This window comes from Eleutherodactylus coqui, chromosome 13 (assembly GCF_035609145.1).
Source record: "Eleutherodactylus coqui strain aEleCoq1 chromosome 13, aEleCoq1.hap1, whole genome shotgun sequence".
NCBI classification, from domain to species: Eukaryota; Metazoa; Chordata; class Amphibia; order Anura; family Eleutherodactylidae; genus Eleutherodactylus; species Eleutherodactylus coqui.
Window position 1 is genome coordinate 91,403,458 of NC_089849.1, and position 19,818 is coordinate 91,423,275.

Consider the following 19,818-nt stretch of genomic DNA (forward strand, 5'->3'; position numbering starts at 1 on the left):
CAGAACACTGAATCATGGGATAAGACATATTTAATTATTCATTACACTAACCCAATTTCACCTGGCTTTTTTTTTAGATTTTTTTCTATTCTTTAACTTTTTAACATTTACAGTTTGTTTTTTTTTAGAAAGTTTGTAAATTGGAATACAAATGTAGAAATCCAGGTTAAGGCCACAGGGATGCAGGTAATTACTGTCTATTCATGAGTTACTTGGCAACAAACGTCTGGCTGGAAGGCAATGGAAAATACCAACAAACCGACAAAGGAGCAGTAAATCCGAGCAGCAGGTCAGTCTTGTTGCCAAGACACTGCAAACACAAGTAATCAGGGTGTCGGTGAATTTCACTGCCGGCTGCCAGATGGGTCCTACTTATATACTTTAAACAGTTTTTACTTTTTCCCCCATTTATTTTTGAATGCTGCATTTTTTTTGGATATTTTTGAAAATCGCACTTCTCAATATTTCATGTTTTCCGATTTCATTTCTTTTTAACTGCTTTCAAACCCCAAACAGATTTGTATTTGCTTCTTTTTGAGAGACAAGATAGTATTTTTTTTCTAAACAGCATCTAAACATGGAGGCTGGGAAGGGCAGGGTGCAGTCGTGGAGGTCGCAGCCAACCCCAGAAAATGTAGGGACAAGTTTCTTTCATCAGCTGCTGCACAAGAGGACGGTCTTGAATGCCCGCGAGGATCCGGTCAGTCTTGTATTCTCTACAACTTTTTGCATAAGGAATTTGGCGGCGATCCATAACTTCAATATGATGCAAATATGGATCCACTAAGGCTTTGGAACTCTGGCGAGATTTGCTAATAGTGGGACATATGTATTAAACCTTTTGCACCCAAATTCTGCTTTGTATCTGCTCCCACTACTTTTTATAACAGTGTGTTTGGGCCCAGTTTGATTGGATCCGGTCACACGGCCCCGCAGATTTACTCTAATGTACAGCAGAAGCGAGCGTAAATTGCAGTTACAACCCATGCCAGTCTTAGCTGACTTAGCTTTAAGTCTGGCACACAGAGGTGCCAACAGATGCAACTAATGCATGGAGGCTTGTGCCTGTTAATAGATTGCTTGTACTTATGCTGGTGCCAACTTTACTTAGACGGCATATGAAACGCCAGTCTATGGCCTCCCTCACACCGGAAGTTTTTCCAGCGTTTGGCGCAGTGTTTTCAGCGCTGCATTAAATGCTGTACAGCGCCCCCATTCATTTCAGTGGGGCTGCTCACACAAGCATTACAACGCAGCGTTTTTAACGCCGTGATTTTACAGCGATGCACGTTCTATTTTCGGGCGTTTCATCATTATAAAACGCTGTGCGTCGCCTATTGCAATAAGTGGGCAGCACTTTCAACGCTGCTGAAAACGCGGCACAACCAGGTAACAATTTTTTTTTTTTAATCAAAATTGTTTTTTATTTAGTTTTTTTTAACATAATCTATTTCCATTGCATCACAGTGCGCTTCTGTATTGTTTAAGTAACACTATTTAGGCTTTAATAGCAACAAATGTTATACATAAATCACTTATTGGTACCACGTTTATGACAGCGTTAAACAACATCTCTCTCTCGTTACAATTACTACTATTGTTACTACTAATACTACGACTACTAATGCTGTTACTACTACTATTATTACTACTACTACTAATATTATTACAACTAACTGCTACTGTTATTAATACTACTACTACTATTACTACTGCTGCTGTTGTTATTACTATTACTAGTACTGCTACTACTATTATTACTATTACTACTATTTTTACCACTATTACTATGATTATTAATACTGTTACTACTACTATTATTACTACTAATAGTGTTACTACTATTGTTATTATCATTACTATTACTACTACTGCTATTGCTACTATTACTAGTACTGCTAATACTACTATTGTTACTACTATTACTATGACTACTAATACTGTTACTATTATTATTATTACTACTACTAATATTACTATTACAACTAATTGCTACTACTATTACTACTACTGCTATTGCTACTATTACTAGTACTGCTAATACTACTATTGTTACTACTATTAGGCCTTAGTCAGACGGGCGTTTTTTCGCGCGATTTGCGGATCGCATGACGGATGCGCATCCGCAAATCGCGTGACCGGTGCGCGCAAGTCGCCCGCAAATCGCCCGAAAATCTGCTCCTAGCCGCGTTTCATTAGAAACGGGCCGGAGCTGTCCAGCGCATTGCATTCAATGGAGACGGCAATAGAGCCGGCTCAATTTAAAGCAATGCGCTGCTGGCGAGCCCGGGATGAATTGTCGGGAAGGGCTTAAATATATAAGCCCTTCCCTGCAATTCATCCTAAAATGTGTAAAAATAAAAAATATATATGTACTCACCTTCTCCCGGCAGCCGGAGCTCCGCGCGGCCGTCCTGCAGTGGGTGTGAAGGGGGTGTGCGTCAGACCTGCCCCCTGATTGGCTCAGCGCTGAGAGGCAGCAGTCACTCACCCATTCAGGAATTCATGAATGGGTGTGTGAGTGAAACCTGCCTCTGATTGGTCAGGGCTGTGACCAATCAGAGGCAGATCATTCAGCAGGCGGGGATTTTAAAGCCCCGCCGGCTGAATAGTGCCGAGAAGCAGTTCAGGAGAACTGATAGCGGCCGCGGCTGGACTCCGGCTGCAGCGGAAAGGTGAGTATACAATTTTTTTTTATTTTAATACATTTTAGGATGAATTGCAGGGAAGGGCTTATATATTTAAGCCCTTCCCGACAATTCACCCCGTGCACGCCGGCAGCCCATTGCTTTCAATGGAGCGGCTGTATTGCCGGCTCCATTGAATTCAATGGGCAAACATCGTTCTTCTCTGCCACAGCTGTTACAGCTGTGGCAGAGAAGAATGATTTGTCTTCTATATGTTCTCAATGGGGTCGGCGCTGCTGCCGCCGGCCCCATTGAGCGCATATAGAGAAGAGAACAGGGATCGCAGATAGGTGCGATCTGCGATTTTGTTCTATTATTTATCGGACGAGCGCATAAAAAGCGCTCATGTGTCCGATACCATTGCAAAGCAATGGTTTTATAAAATCGCCGGACGCATGCGCATGCGCAAATCGCGGCTAAAAACGCCCGTCTGACTAAGGCCTTACTATGACTACTAATACTGTTACTACTATTATTACTACTACTAATATTACTATTACAACTAACTGCTACTACTATTACTACTGCTGCTATTGTTATTACTACTATTACTGCTATTACTATTATTATTATTATTACTACTATTTTTACCTTTAATACTATGATTACTAATACTGTTCCTACTACTACTATTATTACTACTAATACTGTTACTATTGCTACTACTACTAATTCTAGTACTGCTACTACTACTATTATTACTATTGTTACTACTATTACTACAACTACTAATACTATGACTACTGCTACTAAGGGCCCCCCTCACATGGGTGTATTTTTCATCAGTATTTTGTGTGCCAAAACCAGGAGAAGGTCCAAAATATGGAAGAAATATAAATCTCTCTATTATACTTTTTCTGTGTACGTTCCACTTCTGGTTTTGGCTCACAAACTACAGATGAAAAATACACCTGTATGAAGGAGCCCTACTACTAGTACTACTACTAATATTATTACTACTACTGGTACTACTATTATTACTACTAGTGTTACTACTATTATTATTGCTTCTACTATCATTACTACTACTATGATTATTATTACTACTACTGTTATGGAGACAGCGACTTCCAGTCTGCTGCAAGATTTGGCTAGTCACAATGCAGGCCATTTGTAAGGTTGCCACTAGAGATGAGCGAGCATCAAAATGCTCGGGTGCTCGTTACTCGAGACGAACTTTTCGCGATGCTCGAGGGTTCGTTTCGAGTAATGAACCCCATTGAAGTCAATGGGCGACCCGAGCATTTTTGTATATCGCCGATGCTCGCTAAGGTTTTTATTTGTGAAAATCTGGGCAATTCAAGAAAGTAATGGGAACGACACAGCAACGGATAGGGCAGGCGAGGGGCTACATGTTGGGCTGCATCTCAAGTTCTCAGGTCCCACTATTAAGCCACAATAGTGGCAAGAGTGGGCCCCTCCCCTCCCAACAATTTTTACTTCTGAAAAGCCCTCATTAGCAATGCATACCTTAGCTAAGCACCACACTACCTCCAACAAAGCACAATCACTGCCTGCATGACCCTCCGCTGCCACTTCTCCTGGGTTACATGCTGCCCAACCCCCCCCCCCCCGCACGACCCAGTGTCCACAGCGCACACCAAAGTGTCCCTGCGCAGCCTTCAGCTGCACTCATGCCACACCACCCTCATGTCTATTTATAAGTGCGTCTGCCAGAGGAAAAGCAGGCACACACTGCAGAGGGTTGGCACGGCTAGGCAGCGACCCTCTTTAAAAGGGGCGGGGCAATAGCCCACAATGCTGTACAGAAGCAATGAGAACTCCAATCCTGTGCCACCTCCATCAGGAGCTGCACACGTGGGCATAGCAATTGGGAACCTATGTGCCACACACTATTCATTCTGTCAAGGTGTCTGCATGCCCCAGTCAGACCGGTTTTTTTTATAAATAGTCACAGGCAGGTACAACTCCGCAATGGGAATTCCGTGTGCACCCACAGCATGGGTGGATCCCTGGAACCCACCGGCTGTACATAAATATATCCCATTGCATTGCCCATCACAGCTGAGGTAACGTCGGGTTTAATGCAGGTGGGCTTCGGCCCACACTGCATGCCCCAGTCAGACTGGGGTTCTTTAGAAGTGGAGACATGCAGTTACAACTCCGTGTGGACCGACAGCATGGGTGGGTCCCAGGAAGCCACCGGCGGTACATAAATATATCCCATTGCATTGCCCATCACAGCTGAGGTAACGTCCGATTAAATGCAGGTGGTCTTCGGCCCACACTGCATGTCCCAGTCTGACCGGGGTTTTTAATACATAGACACTGGCAGGTACAAATCCCTAATGTGAAGTCCCTGTGGACCCACAGCATGGGTGGCTCCCTGGAACCCATCGGCGGTACATAAATGTATCCCATTGCAGTGCCCTGCTCAGCAGAGCTAACGTCACATACAATACAGGGGTGCTTTGGCCCACAGTGCATGCCCCAGTCAGAGTGGTAATATGTACCTTAACAGTAACCGCGTTGGTGGGAATGTGGTGGCGACTGCGGACCTAGTGGCGCAGTTTTATTTAGTTGGTTTTCGGAATGTGGCCAGGATTAAGTGGGCCGAGGCGGGGGGATGGTGGGGGGGCACTCTTGTTGTGTCGGTAAAGGTGAAATTCTTGGACTGCCACCAGACGGACCAATGCAAAGGTATTTATTTGCCAAGAATGTTTTCATAGTTGGAGGAGGAGGGGGATGTTTTTGAGGCACTACGTGTCCTCTACACGTGTCCGTGGTTATATGCACCTTAACAGTAACCGTGTTGGTGGGAAATGGCCTCGCCACCATCATGTCTTTGGGAAGCCTCCGTTTCCACACCCCAGTGACGTAGCATTAGCAGCGGTATAGGTAGAGCCCAGAATTAGTAACATTTCAGCGGTAGCATTAGGGACAGGCCCCAGTAACATATCACTAGCAGCATTATAGGGGGAGCACAGTATTAGTTCCATTTCAGTAGTAGTAGCAGTCCAGACAGGCCCCAGTAACAATTCCGAAGCAGCAGTATAGGGGGAGCGCAGTATTAGTTCCATTTCAGTAGTAGTAGCAGTCAAGACAGGCCACAGTAACATTCCCGTTGCAGCAGTTTAGGGAGATAACAGTCTCTTTCACATTTCAGTAGTTGCAGTATAGACAAGGCCCCAGTTACATTTATGTAGCAAAAGTGTAGGCCAACCCCACACACCTTGCTGTACCATGAGTGCAGGCGAAGCCCATGAAAATTACTAGGATTACACTGTAGGCGAGGGCCCAATAAAATTGGTGTACCAACAGTACTAATGTACCTCAGAAAAATTGCCCATGCCCAACTAAGAGGGCAGGTGAAACCCATTAATCGCTTTGGTTAATGTGGCTTAATTTGTAACTAGGCCTGTAGGCAGCCCAGTTAAAATAAAAATTGGTTCAGGTGCAAGTTTCAACGCTTTAATGAGAATTGAAACGTATAAACATTGTTTACAAAAGTCATATGACTGAGCCTTGTGGGCCTAAGAAAAATTGCCCGTTCAGTGTGATTACGTGAGGTTTCAGGAGGAGGAGCAGGAGGAGGAGGATGAATATAATACACAGATTGATGAAGCTAAAAGGTCCCCGTTTTTGATGGTGATAGAGAACGATGCTTCCATCCGCGGGTGCAGCCTACGTATTGTTTAGGTACCGCTGCTGTCCACTGGTGGAGAAGAGAAGTCTGGGGAAATCCAGGCTTTGTTCATCTTTATGAGTGTAAGCCTGTCGGCACTGTCAGTTGACAGGCGGGTACGCTTATCCGTGATGATTCCCCCAGCCGCACTAAACACCCTCTCTGACAAGACGCTAGCAGCAAGACAAGCAAGCACCTCCAGGGCATACAGCGCGAGTTCAGGCCACATGTTCAGCTTCGACACCCAGTAGTTGTAGGGGGCAGAGGCGTCACGGAGGACGGTCGTGCGATCGGCTACGTACTCCCTCACCATCCTTTTACAGTGCTCCCGCCGACTCAGCCTTGACTGGGGAGCAGTGACACAGTCTTGCTGGGGAGCCATAAAGCTGGCAAAGGCCTTGGAGAGTGTTCCCCTGCCTGCGCTGTACATGCTGCCTGATCTCCGCGCCTCCCCTGCTACCTGGCCCTTGGAATTGCGCCTTCTGCCACTAGCGCTGTCGGATGGGAATTTTACTATCAGTTTGTCCACCAGGGTCCTGTGGTATAGCATCACTCTCGAACCCCTTTCCTCTTTGGGTATGAGAGTGGAAAGGTTCTCCTTATACCGTGGGTCGAGCAGTATGTACACCCAGTAATCCGTAATGGCCAGAATGCGTGTAACGCGAGGGTCACGAGAAAGGCAACCTAACATGAAGTCCGCCATGTGTGCCAGGGTACCTGTACGCAACACATGGCTGTCCTCACTAGGAAGATCACTTTCAGGATCCTCCTCCTCCTCAGGCCATACACGCTGAAAGGATGACAGGAAAGCAGCATGGGTACCCTCAGCAGTGGGCCAAGCTGTCTCTTCCCCCTCCTCCTCATGCTCCTCCCCCTCCTCCTCCTCCTCCTCAACGCACTGAGATATAGACATGAGGGTGCTCTGACTATCCAGCGACATACTGTCTTCCTCCGCCTCCGTTTCCGAGTGCAAAGCGTCTGCCTTTATGCTTTGCAGGGAACTTCTCAAGAGGCATAGCAGAGAAATGGTGACACTAATGATTGCAGCATCGCCGCTCACCATCTGGGTAGACTCCTCAAAGTTTCCAAGGACCTGGCAGATGTCTGCCAACCAGGTCTGTAAAGAATTAAGGAGGCTGACTCCCACTACGCCGCCCATGTTGGAGTTGGTATTCCACTATAGCTCTACACTGCTCATAGAGTCTGGCCAACATGTGGAGCGTAGAGTTCCACCGTGTGGGCACGTCGCACAGCAGTCGGTGCACTGGCAGATTAAACCGATGTTGCAGGGTCCGCAGGGTGGCAGCGTCCGTGTTGGACTTGCGGAAATGTGCGCTGAGCCGGCGCACCTTTCCGAGCAGGTCTGACAAGCGTGGGTAGCTTTTCAGAAACCGCTGAACCACCAAATTAAAGACGTGGGCCAGGCATGGCACGTGCGTGAGGCTGCCGAGCTGCAGAGCCGCCACCAGGTTACGGCCGTTGTCACACACGACCATGCCCGGTTGGAGACTGAGCGGCGCAAGCCAGCGGTCGGTCTGCTCTGTCAGACCCTGCAGCAGTTCGTGGGCCGTGTGCCTCTTCTCTCCTAACCTGAGTAGTTTCAGCACGGCCTGCTGACGCTTGCCCACCGCTGTGCTGCCACGCCGCGCGACACCGACTGCTGGCGACGTGCTGCTGCTGACACATCTTGATTGCGAGACAGAGGTTGCGTAGGAGGAGGAGGAGGAGGAGGAGGAAGAGGAGGGTGGTTTAGTGGAGGAAGCATACGCCGCCGCAGATACCAGCACCGAGCTGGGGCCCTAAATTCTGGGGGTGGGTAGGACGTGAGCGGTCCCAGGCTTCACCCAATGTGCCGTCAGGGAGATATAGTGGCCCTGCCCGCCTGTGCTTGTCCACGTGTCCGTTGTTAAGTGGACCTTGGCAGTAACCGCGTTGGTGAGGGCGCGTACAATGTTGCGGGAGACGTGGTCGTGCAGGGCTGGGACGGCACATCGGGAAAAGTAGTGGTGACTGGGAACTGAGTAGCGTGGGGCCGCCGCCATCATGTTTTTGAAAGCCTCCGTTTCCACAAGCCTATACGGCAGCATCTCCAGGCTGATCAATTTGGCTATGTGCACGTTTAACGCTTGAGCTTGCGGGTGCGTGGCGTCGTATTTGCGCTTGCGCTCAAACAGTTGCGCTAGCGACGGCTGGACGCTGCGCTGAGAGACATTGGTGGATGGGGCCGAGGACAGCGGAGGTGAGGGTGTGGGTGCAGGCCGGGAGACGGTCGTGCCTGTGTCCTGAGAGGGGGGTTGGATCTCAGTGGCAGGTTGGGGCACAGGGGGAGAGGCAGTGGTGCAAACCGGAGACGGTGAACGGCCTTCGTCCCACCTTGTGGGGTGCTTGGCCATCATATGCCTGCGCATGCTGGTGGTGGCTCCCCGGCTGATCTTGGCGCGACAAATCTTGCACACCACAGTTCGTCGGTCGTCTGCACTCTCAGTGAAAAACTGCCAGACCTTTGAGCTCCTCGGCCTCTGCAGGGTGGCATGGCGCGAGGGGGCGCTTTGGGAAACAGTTGGTGGATTATTCGGTCTGGCCCTGCCTCTACCCCTGGCCACCGCACTGCCTCTTCCAACCTGCCCTGCTGCTGCACTTGTCTCCCCCTCTGAAGACCTGTCCTCAGTAGGCTTAGCAAACCAGGTGGGGTCAGTCACCTCATCGTCCAGCTGCTCTTCCTCCGAATCCTCTCTGCGCTCCTCCCTCGGACTTACTGCAATTACTACTACCTGAGTGATAGACAACTGTGTCTCATCGTCATCGTCCTCCTCACCCACTGAAAGCTCTTGAGACAGTTGCCGGAAGTCCCCAGCCTCATTCCCCGGACCCCGGGAACTTTCCAAAGGTTGGGCATCGGTCACGACAAACTCCTCCGGTGGGAGAGGAACCATTGCTGCCCATTCTGGGCAGGGGCCCGAGAACAGTTCCTGGGAGTCTGCCTGCTCCTCAGAATGTGTCATTGTAATGGAGTGAGGAGGCTGGGAGGAAGGAGGAGCAGCAGCCAGAGGATTCAGAGTTGCAGCAGTGGATGGCGTAGACGTCTGGGTGGTCGATAGATTGCTGGATGCACTTTCTGCCATCTACGACGGGACCTGCTCACACTGCTCATTTTCTAATAAAGGTCTACTGCGTGGACCCATTAATTGTGAGATGAATCTGGGAACCCCTGAAACTTGCCTCTCTCCTAATCCCGCAGCAGTCGGCTACGATACACCTGGATCAGGAGCTCGGCCTGTGCCCACACCCTGACTTGGGCCTCCGCGTCCTCGCCCGCGTCCACGCCCTCTAGGCCTACCCCTACCCCTCAGCATGGTGTATTACGAGTAGAGCAGAAACAGAACGCTGTAATTAAATGTGCCGCTTATTGGCCTGTGGTTGGAGGCTGACTTCGCTTACGGAACGCACAGCAGAGCCAGGAAACAATTTTGCGCACGCCTGTAGTGAGACGTAGGTGCGTAGGACTGAGCTAGTGGAATTCACAGCGCAGAGGCAGTCAAGTCGCCAAAGGGCAGTGGTACGCCTTAAGTATTTGGCTTCCCTTTTTTTAAATGGTGAGCTGAAACAGCAGACAGATACTGTATGCAGCGTATATTATGTTTACTGTTTCCCTCTGGCGCTATGACGGCGGTGATGTAACGGAGACAGCAGAGCCAGGAAACAATTTTGCGCACGCCTGTCGTGAGACCTAGGTGCGTATGACTGAACTAGTGGAATTCACAGCGCAGAAGAAGTCAAGTCGCCAAAGGGCAGTGGTATGCCTTAAGTATTTGGCTTCCCTTTTTTTAAATGGTGAGCTGAAACAGCAGATACTGTATGCAGCGTATATTATGTTTACTGTTTCCCTCTGGCGCTATGACGGCGGTGATGTAACGGGCACAGCAGAGCCAGGAAACAATTTTGTGCACGCCTGGAGTGAGACCTAGGTGCGTAGGACTGAGCTAGTGGAATTCACAGCACAGAAGCAGTCAAGTCGCCAAAGGGCAGTGGTACGCCTTAAGTATTTGGCTTCCCTTTTTTTAAATGGTGAGCTGAAACATCAGACAGATACTGTATGCAGCGTATATTATGTTTACTGTTTCCCTCTGGCGCTATGACGGCGGTGATGTAACGGAGACAGCAGAGCCAGGAAACAATTTTGCGCAAGCCTGCTGTAACGCTTAGCTGCGTATTAATTAGGACTACTACCCCCAGCAGACACGCAGTACACTGAAGACGGTCACAGGCAGCCCAAATATAGTATTTTTACCCAATTTTTTTGAAAAAGCCCACTGCCTATATAGACAGTATATCTTTCTCCTTTCCCTCTTTTCCTGCCTCACCAGTACTGCCCCTATACTCTGTACAATGACTGCAGACTGAGGACGCAATGGTCTGCACGCCCGATATACAAAAAAAAAAAAAATTGTGCAACACTGCTAAAAGCAGCCTCAACAGTACTGCACACGGTCAGATGTGGCCGTAAGAAGGACCGTTGGGGTTCTTCAAGCCTAAAATAACACTTAACACTCTCCCTACAGCAGCAGCAGCATCAGCAGCACTTTCCCTGATCTCTGTCAGAATGCATCTGTGGCGAGCCGCGGGCGGGGCAGATTTAAATACTCGGGTGTCACCTGATCTCCCCAGCCACTCACTGCAGGGGGGTGGTATAGGGCTGGAACGTCACAGGGGGAAGTTGTAATGCCTTCCCTGTCTTTCTATTGGCCAGAAAAGCGCGCTAACGTCTCAGAGATGAAAGTGAAAGTAACTCGAACATCGCGTGGTGCTCGCCTCTAGTAACGAGCATCTCGAACACGCTAATACTCGAACGAGCATCAAGCTCGGACGAGTACGCTCACTCATCTCTAGTTGCCACCCTTTTCACCTAAAAATATCAGCCAAGGTAAAAAAAAGGGGCATGGTTTATAGTCCTAGTTTGGGTGTGGCTTAATGCCACATGTGATTTTACCTCTGTTATTCCACCTGGAAATGTTTGAAAAAATTGTGAACTGACTGTTAGGATTTTTATATTACGGGGTTATCTTCTGAGCCCCGTTGTACTAAGGTGCCAGCTGCCAAGCCTCCAGTAATGAGGTGCCAGCTGCAGACACCCCTCATATTGGGGGACTGCCCGCTGACACCTAAAAAAATGCACAGGCTGTTCAGGAGCATTTTTAGAGGCCTTATAGCAAAACTAAGAATTGGGGTTCCCACGGAAATTATGTTTCTTCTATAAGACAACTTACATAACAGAGTGGACTCAGATACAGCAGCTCCGTTCCTCCAGTAATCACAGGGGATGTCTCTTCTGATTGGTGATGTCCGTTTTCACTTTTCTTCTCTATCTGGAGCAAAAGCACGATCACGACTTCTTCCAGCCATGACTCATCTCTGCAGTGAGTCTCTCAGTAACTACCCCATACTATTAGTGCTCCACTTAGTAACAGTACTCAGCTCGGTGGCCCTCACTTAATAATGGTGCGTACCCTTTGGCTCCCACTCAGTAATATTGCTTCCTTCTGTAGACCCCGCTCAATAAAAGGGCACTCCGCTTTGATCCTGCTTAGTAATAGTGTTCCCCTCTGTGGCCCCTACTTAGTAATAGTGCTCCCCTCTGTGGCCCCTACTTAGTAATCGTGCTCCCCTCTGTGCTCCCTACTTAGTAATAGTGCTTCCCTGTAGCCCAGTGAAAGACAGCTATCTGTTACTGTACATACTGGCATAGTTGTCAATCACTGATGGCTCCGCCCATTGGACTGTTCAGCACTAAATGAGCAGAGATATAAATGAGTAAAACACAAGTTCTACTAAATCTTTTCCCATGAAACTATATATCAATTTCCTCAGCTCCTCCTGCTCATGACAATACATTGCGTCCCTGTATTCTGGCAGCTCAGCCTTTTCATAGGGATATTTGGCCTGTTTGCAATCAGAATTCTCATTTAATTTTCATGTAAGAAAATGAATCTTTTTATTGCTATGAGGATCATTATTCCTATGATAACACTATTAGCGTAACTTAAAGCTCTTGGGCCCCAATGCAAAATGTGTAGCAGGGCCCCTAGTTATAATGTTTTATTAATAGTATTGGGCTCCCTATATGGAGAAGAGAGGCCTTATGGGCCCCCTAAGGCTTCTGGGCCCAGGTGCAACCGCATTCCCTGCATCCCCTATAGTTACGCCCCTGACTATCAGACAATATGTTCAGAATGATGCCTTACGTTGGGGGGCTGTCCTTCCTAGGATCTATGGTAATATACTGCATGCCATGTACTTGTAAGATGGTGAAACAGTCCTCCGGCTGTGAATGTCATTTTGTTTTTTGACCACAAGAGGTCACTGTGCTCTGGACTGAGACAGAGAAAAAAGAAGTGCATCATGACCATAGAGAGGAGCAGAAAAAAGCGGTTAGATGCGTGTGAGCGAGATGAGATGAGCTGGTGAGGACTGCAGCTAGCGAGACAGACACTGCGATCCACCGGAAAAAGGACCCCAACGAGGACCGGAGCTACCGTGAGGGGAGCTGCATTAGAGACTGTTCCAGAGTTTGTCAGACTACCATCTTAACGGAGAAGATGGTCATTATAGACCGGGCTCAGAAGTAGCGGCGTCAGTGAGTTCATATGGTTCTTGGATGAAATCCTATTCCTGCGTTCCGGACAAAGTCTAAAGGTACCCACCAGACCCGGGTCAGCCAGAGAACTAAGGCCTCTGGTGTAACCGTGCACGCACCGCCAATCTGACTGAGACTAATAACAAGGCCGGCAGTTAGCTAGTTTAGTTAGGCATACGATGGCCGCCGGCCGCACTGCTGGGGACTGAGCTGTCCGACATAGTCCTAACACACAGAGAACTCTATACTCGTAGAGCTGTCTAAGGATATGTACAAGTCACACGTTACGCAACTGTACTTTGCCTTGACTTGTGAGCTATATATATATTGTTATATCTGTTGAGTGGTGTTGTGTAAGGGGAGAATACGGGTGTGTTGATAAGATTGTAAGCTCTTGTGCTGTGCCGCCGGTGCTTCCCTAGCATCCTCACTGATTGTTCCTACTTCCAGGGTGATAGAAGGTAATAGTGGCTGGTTAGAGACGGCCTGCGGCTAGGCAAAAGCTTGGAGGATATTGAAGGCGCACATTATAGAGCACAGCGCTGCATGGCACAAGAGTCTCAGCTTCCCCGCTGAGTGTATGTAACTTTCTGGGGGAGTTCGGGTTGGTTAAGGGTTCTGCCAAATTAAGTAAAATCTCCTTGCTATGGATTGGTTTCGAGTCGCGTCTTTTGTTCAGGACTTCGCTGTATTCTGGAAAGCCCACCCCGGTCGGCGGCTTACACTTGGCGTAGTTCGGCAGGATACAGCGATCGTCATGGACGGAGACGTGGCGGGAAACATTCCCCTAGCGCCAGCGGCCCATGGTGCCCCGGCGCAACAAGATTTCCTAGCCCCAGTACCTGTCACGCCAGCCCAAGTAGGGTACTTATCGGCTGGAGCACTAATGCAGCACTTGCCAAAGTTTAACGGTAAAAATATGGGGTTGCAGGACTGGACCGAAAGGGTACAAAGTATAGTTAAATTGAGTAATTTGATACCTGCGCTGCGTGCAGAGATAGCATTGGGAGCCCTGGAAGGCGACGCTAGACGGACCGTGATGGTACGGCCTGAGTCAGAAAGAGACACTTTGGAGAAAATATTCTCCCTGCTGGAGGGGGCACAGGGAGGGCGAACCAGGGTAGCGCAGTTGCGCAGCAGCTTCTTCAACCGGTCCCAGCGAGAGGGTGAAACGTTGATACAATACTCTAACACCCTACAGGAAGTGTTGAATGAAGTGCAACGACGGGATTCAGGGGCCATGGGAGCTTTCAAGGAAGTGGACCGGCTACTACGAGACCAATTTATTCTAGGACTATCCAATAGATTTTTACAGGATAAACTGCAAGAGATGACCCGGGCAGATGCTGACCTGACATTTTATAACGTTTACCGGGCTGCTGTAGAGAGAGAAGAAGAGCCCACGGCTGTGAGTGTGCAGGCAGTGAGTAGCACCCAAGTGACAGGGACCCGGGGAGGTCTTGAAGACTCCGAGTCCTTGAAGGATGTGGTCCAGGCCCTACGAGCAGAAATGAGAGAACTCCGCCTGGAAGTGTCCCAGATGAAGGCGGACTCATCCAGAGCCCCGGGATTGACCCCATCATCCTGCCCACCTCCACAGAGAGTGTTCCGGGGGCGAGGATCCATTAATCCAGACCCATCCGGGGTGCGGGGATCAAGGGGACCTCTTTGCTGGAGCTGCCGACGGTATGGCCATATCGCTCGAGAGTGCCACCAACAGACGGAACCTGAGCTGGCTTTAAACTTCCGACTGCCGCAGTAACAGGGCATCCTGCGGCAGTTCCCTCAGAGCTAAGCCCACTACGCAATGAACGCGATCTCTATGCTAGCAGTCCCATTATGGAAGCTGAGCTGGAGGGCCAAAAGGTACACTGCCTAGTGGATACCGGATCGGAATGCACCCTGATGCCGTTGGAGTTTTTCGAGAGACACTTCGGGCATATGATGGAACCGGAAGATGGAAGTGTCATCCGGTTGACAGCTGCCAATAATGGTGCAATGGATGTACAAGGGATCGTCTGGATGCGAGTCCGGCTGTTTGGGCAGGACATTGGCAAAAAGGGGATCGTGCTGGTAGATCATCCGTCCCGAAAGGGACTCGATGTAACGCTGGGCATGAACGTGCTGAGAGACCTCGATCATCACCTCTATGCCAAGGAAGGGCCTAGATACTGGCAGCGGACCACCACGCACCGGCCAACTCAAAAGGTCCTACAGCAGATGGTGAGGAGCTGCAGTTTACAGAAGAGCCTCATGTCAGGGTGTCCTATTGGGCATGTGAGAGTACCGCTGAGAACTCCAGTGAAGATTCCACCACGCCAGGAGAAAATTTTGATGCTTCCAGTGGGAGCTGGACGGCCACTGAATGGACTGGAGGTCCTGATCGAGCCTGCTCCACGGGGAAAAATGCAGAACTGCCTGCTGGTAGCCCGAGCACTCGTCACCGTGAAAGATGGGTGCGTGCCTATACGCTGCCTCAATGTCTGGGACAGTGAGTCGATCGTTCCTGGGAATACCCTGCTGGCTGAAGTTCATGTGCCCGAGGGCGGTGTCATTCACCGGAGGAGCTTCACGCTACAGCCGGATGGGAGGTCGGCTTGGACCTTTGCGGTGAAGGTCCAGCAAGATCAGGCCCCAACAGCTGAGTGGAACGGTCGAGTGATCATGTCTCTGATGGGAGTGGACCCCCGCTCTCTGACCCCAGGGCAACAAAAGCTTCTGGAAGACACGCTATGGGAGTACCAGGAAGCGTTCTCAAGGCATGATGAAGACTTCGGGTGTGCCACCGCTATCGAGCATGAAATCCCTACCCGCGACGCTGCGCCAGTTCGAGAACGGTACAGGCAAATCCCACCCAAGATGTATCAAGAGGTGAAAAATATGGTGGCCAGCATGCTGGAAAACCAGGTGATACAGGAAAGTAAAAGCCCGTGGGCTGCTCCTGTGGTCCTGGTGCGAAAGAAAGACGGAAGTCTTCAGTTCTGTGTAGATTATCGGAAATTGAATGCCCGAACCATCCGGGATGCTTATCCTCTTCCACGGATCGAAGAGTCACTATCCTCCTTGGGTCGAGCTAAGTACTTTTCCACGCTCGACCTGGCTAGTGGATATTGGCAAGTGCCAGTAGCTGAAAAAGACAAGGCAAAGGCAGCCTTTATCTTGCCCATGGGACTATATGAGTTCAATAGGATGCCGTTCGGACTGACCAACGCTCCAGGGACGTTTCAGCGGTTGATGGAGCACTGTCTGGGTGACCTAAACTTTGAATCAGTATTGATATATCTGGATGACATTGTGGTGTTTGGGACTTCATTCGAAGATCATCTTAAAAAACTGCGGCAGGTCCTGGGACGACTACAAGATCATGGTCTGAAAATCAAGCCCAAAAAGTGTCAACTGCTACAACAGCGCATAGAGTTCCTGGGACATGTGGTCACTCCAGAAGGGGTACAACCGGCCCCTAGCAAGGTGGAGGCCGTGCAAAAGTGGCCCCAGCCAAGAACCCTACGGGAAGTACAAGCGTTTCTAGGCCTGGCCGGTTATTACAGAAGATTTATACCCAAGTTCTCTCATCTGGCCGGTCCACTAAACGAGCTGCTGAGAGGCACAACTGGAGGGCCCAGGAATCGCCCCATTGAGTGGGAGCCACGACAGCAAGAAGCCTTCGAGGCATTGAAAAGAACTCTGACCAGCGCCCCAATCCTGGCCTATGCACAGTTTGATAGCCCGTTCTTGCTGTACACGGATGGAAGTTTACATGGTCTTGGAGCTGTGTTATCTCAAGTTCAAGACGGGCGTGAGAGGGTCATTGCCTATGGCAGTAGGTCGTTAAGGGAGTCGGAGCGCAACCCTGACAACTATAGCTCCTTTAGGTTGGAGCTTTTGGCGCTGGTCTGGGCCATGACTGAGAAGTTTGCAGAGTATCTGACGGGTGCAGAAGTGACTGTGATGACGGACAATAACCCGCTAGCGCACTTGGAGAACGCTAAGCTAGGCGCCCTTGAGCAGCGATGGATGGCCCGCCTTTCCAAGTATCGATACCGCATTCAGTTCCGGTCAGGGAGGGAGAACGGCAACGCCGATGCCCTCTCCCGAGTTCCAGTGGGGTCGCCGACCAAGAGGGGAGAAGAGGATTTAGAAGACACTGAAATTCCACACCTCGGCAGAGTACCACCGTTCCAGAATCTGACACATTCAAGTGGGGTGGCTTCAGGGATGCCGATGGTGTTGGGGAAGACATTGGGAGATTGGGAACGAGTCCAAAGTAGCTGCTCGGACCTATGGAAAGTGAGAGAGTGGGTCCGAACTAAGGTTTGGCCTCGCCCGGACGAGCGGGCCAGTCTGACGCAGGAAGGTCAGAAGTTGCTGAGACAATGGGATAAGCTGAGTATTAACCAGGGGCTCCTGTGCCGGACCATATACGTACAGTCAGAGCTGCAGCACCGGCAACAGGTTGTCATCCCTATGTCACTGGGACCAGCTGCCGCTCAAGAAGCCCATGAGAGGGGGGCTCATTTCGGGAGCGCGAAGACGTACCAATGGCTCCAGCGCTTCGTATATTGCCCGGATTTGGGAGAAATGGTGACCGAGGCATGTCTGAAATGTCGGTCCTGCGGGCTGAGTAAAAGCCCCGAGCAACGGGCCCCTGTGCAAACTATCCGGACTTCCGCCCCCCTGGAAATCTTATTGATTGATTATGTACAGATCGGGTACTCTACCTCAGGACGCCCCTACTGTTTGGTCATGACGGACCACTTTACAAAATATGCAGTGGCCGTGCCCACCAGAGATCAGATGGCTGAATCGGCTGCTGAGGCAGTCTGTAAACACTTTATACAAGTGTTTGGGTGTCCGCGGAGAATTCATTCAGATCAGGGGGCATGTTTCCAGGGTGCTTTGATGAGGGAGCTGTATCAGCTCTATGGTATCGAACGTTCCCGCACGACTCCGTACCATCCACAAGGGAATGGGGCGTGTGAGCGGTTCAACCGCACCTTGTTACAGATGCTGCGGACTCTAGAGGAAAGTCAAAAAGCCCAGTGGCCAGAGTACTTACCTGAGCTGATGTGGGCCTACAACAATAGGGTTCACAATACCACTGGTTACTCTCCACACATGCTTATGTTTGGGAGAGCAGGCCAAGAGATCGAGGATCTTCACATGCCGGATCCGAGACAGCCGCCGCCGAGGAGCACCACCGCCTGGGTGCAAGATCATCGTCGCCGACTGAGAGCAATACATAAGGTTGTGGGTGAGCGCCTGAGACAAGTGGTGCACCCCAACCCGGGGCCAGTGCAGATGGACGAGTATGCTCCAGGTGATCGTGTGATAGTCAGAGCCAAGAGGCCAACCGGAAAATTGGATGGGCGGTGGGAGGCGGTTCCATACATAGTGAAGCAGAAGGTAGATCCTGATATCCCCGTGTATGAGGTTGAGCCCGAGGGGAATGGGGGACCCTCAAGGAACCTCCACCGTAACATGTTGAGAAACTGTCACTTTCAGCAACCTGTGGCTGATAAGGAGATGCTTATCCCTACCCCTAGTATTGGGGAACCCCTGGTAGATGATGAATGGTGGGTAGTTCCTGTCCCGGCCATGTCGGAGTCCCCGGTCGTGACAAGCTCGCCACCCAGAGAGAAAGATGCCCAGCCAGCAGAACCACATCCACCGAGTGTGCCAACTGTCCCTGGTCCTATGACTCTGCGCAGGACAGCCAGGTCCACCGCAGGTGTACCCCCACAGCGCTACGCACAGGATGAGTTTGAGTGGGGGAGGTTGCCGGGGACGGCAACATCTAGTGGGGTGGCATGTAAGATGGTGAAACAGTCCTCCGGCTGTGAATGTCATTTTGTTTTTTGACCACAAGAGGTCACTGTGCTCTGGACTGAGACAGAGAAAAAAGAAGTGCATCATGACCATAGAGAGGAGCAGAAAAAAGCGGTTAGATGCGTGTGAGCGAGATGAGATGAGCTGGTGAGGACTGCAGCTAGCGAGACAGACACTGCGATCCACCGGAAAAAGGACCCCAACGAGGACCGGAGCTACCGTGAGGGGAGCTGCATTAGAGACTGTTCCAGAGTTTGTCAGACTACCATCTTAACGGAGAAGATGGTCATTATAGACCGGGCTCAGAAGTAGCGGGTCAGTGAGTTCATATGGTTCTTGGATGAAATCCTATTCCTGCGTTCCGGACAAAGTCTAAAGGTACCCACCAGACCCGGGTCAGCCAGAGAACTAAGGCCTCTGGTGTAACCGTGCACGCACCGCCAATCTGACTGAGACTAATAACAAGGCCGGCAGTTAGCTAGTTTAGTTAGGCATACGATGGCCGCCGGCCGCACTGCTGGGGACTGAGCTGTCCGACATAGTCCTAACACACAGAGAACTCTATACTCGTAGAGCTGTCTAAGGATATCTACAAGTCACACGTTACGCAACTGTACTTTGCCTTGACTTGTGAGCTATATATATATTGTTATATCTGTTGAGTGGTGTTGTGTAAGGGGAGAATACGGGTGTGTTGATAAGATTGTAAGCTCTTGTGCTGTGCCGCCGGTGCTTCCCTAGCATCCTCACTGATTGTTCCTACTTCCAGGGTGATAGAAGGTAATAGTGGCTGGTTAGAGACGGCCTGCGGCTAGGCAAAAGCTTGGAGGATATTGAAGGCGCACATTATAGAGCACAGCGCTGCATGGCACAAGAGTCTCAGCTTCCCCGCTGAGTGTATGTAACTTTCTGGGGGAGTTCGGGTTGGTTAAGGGTTCTGCCAAATTAAGTAAAATCTCCTTGCTACGGATTGGTTTTGAGTCGCGTCTTTTGTTCAGGACTTCGTTGTATTCTGGAAAGCCCACCCC

General features: G+C 50.0%; 1 protein-coding gene across 1 annotated transcript in view; it reads left to right on the top strand.

Moving 5' to 3' along the window:
• The first annotated feature begins 305 nt into the window (after window positions 1–305).
• The window catches only part of LOC136588003 (testis-expressed protein 47-like), a 45,528-nt gene continuing 26,015 nt past the window's right edge, over window positions 306–19,818 (top strand). The window contains exon 1 of the mRNA XM_066586875.1: window positions 306–700. Coding sequence (XP_066442972.1) covers window positions 578–700 — 123 coding nt within the window. The 5' untranslated portion in view covers window positions 306–577. The remainder of the gene's footprint in view (window positions 701–19,818) is intronic.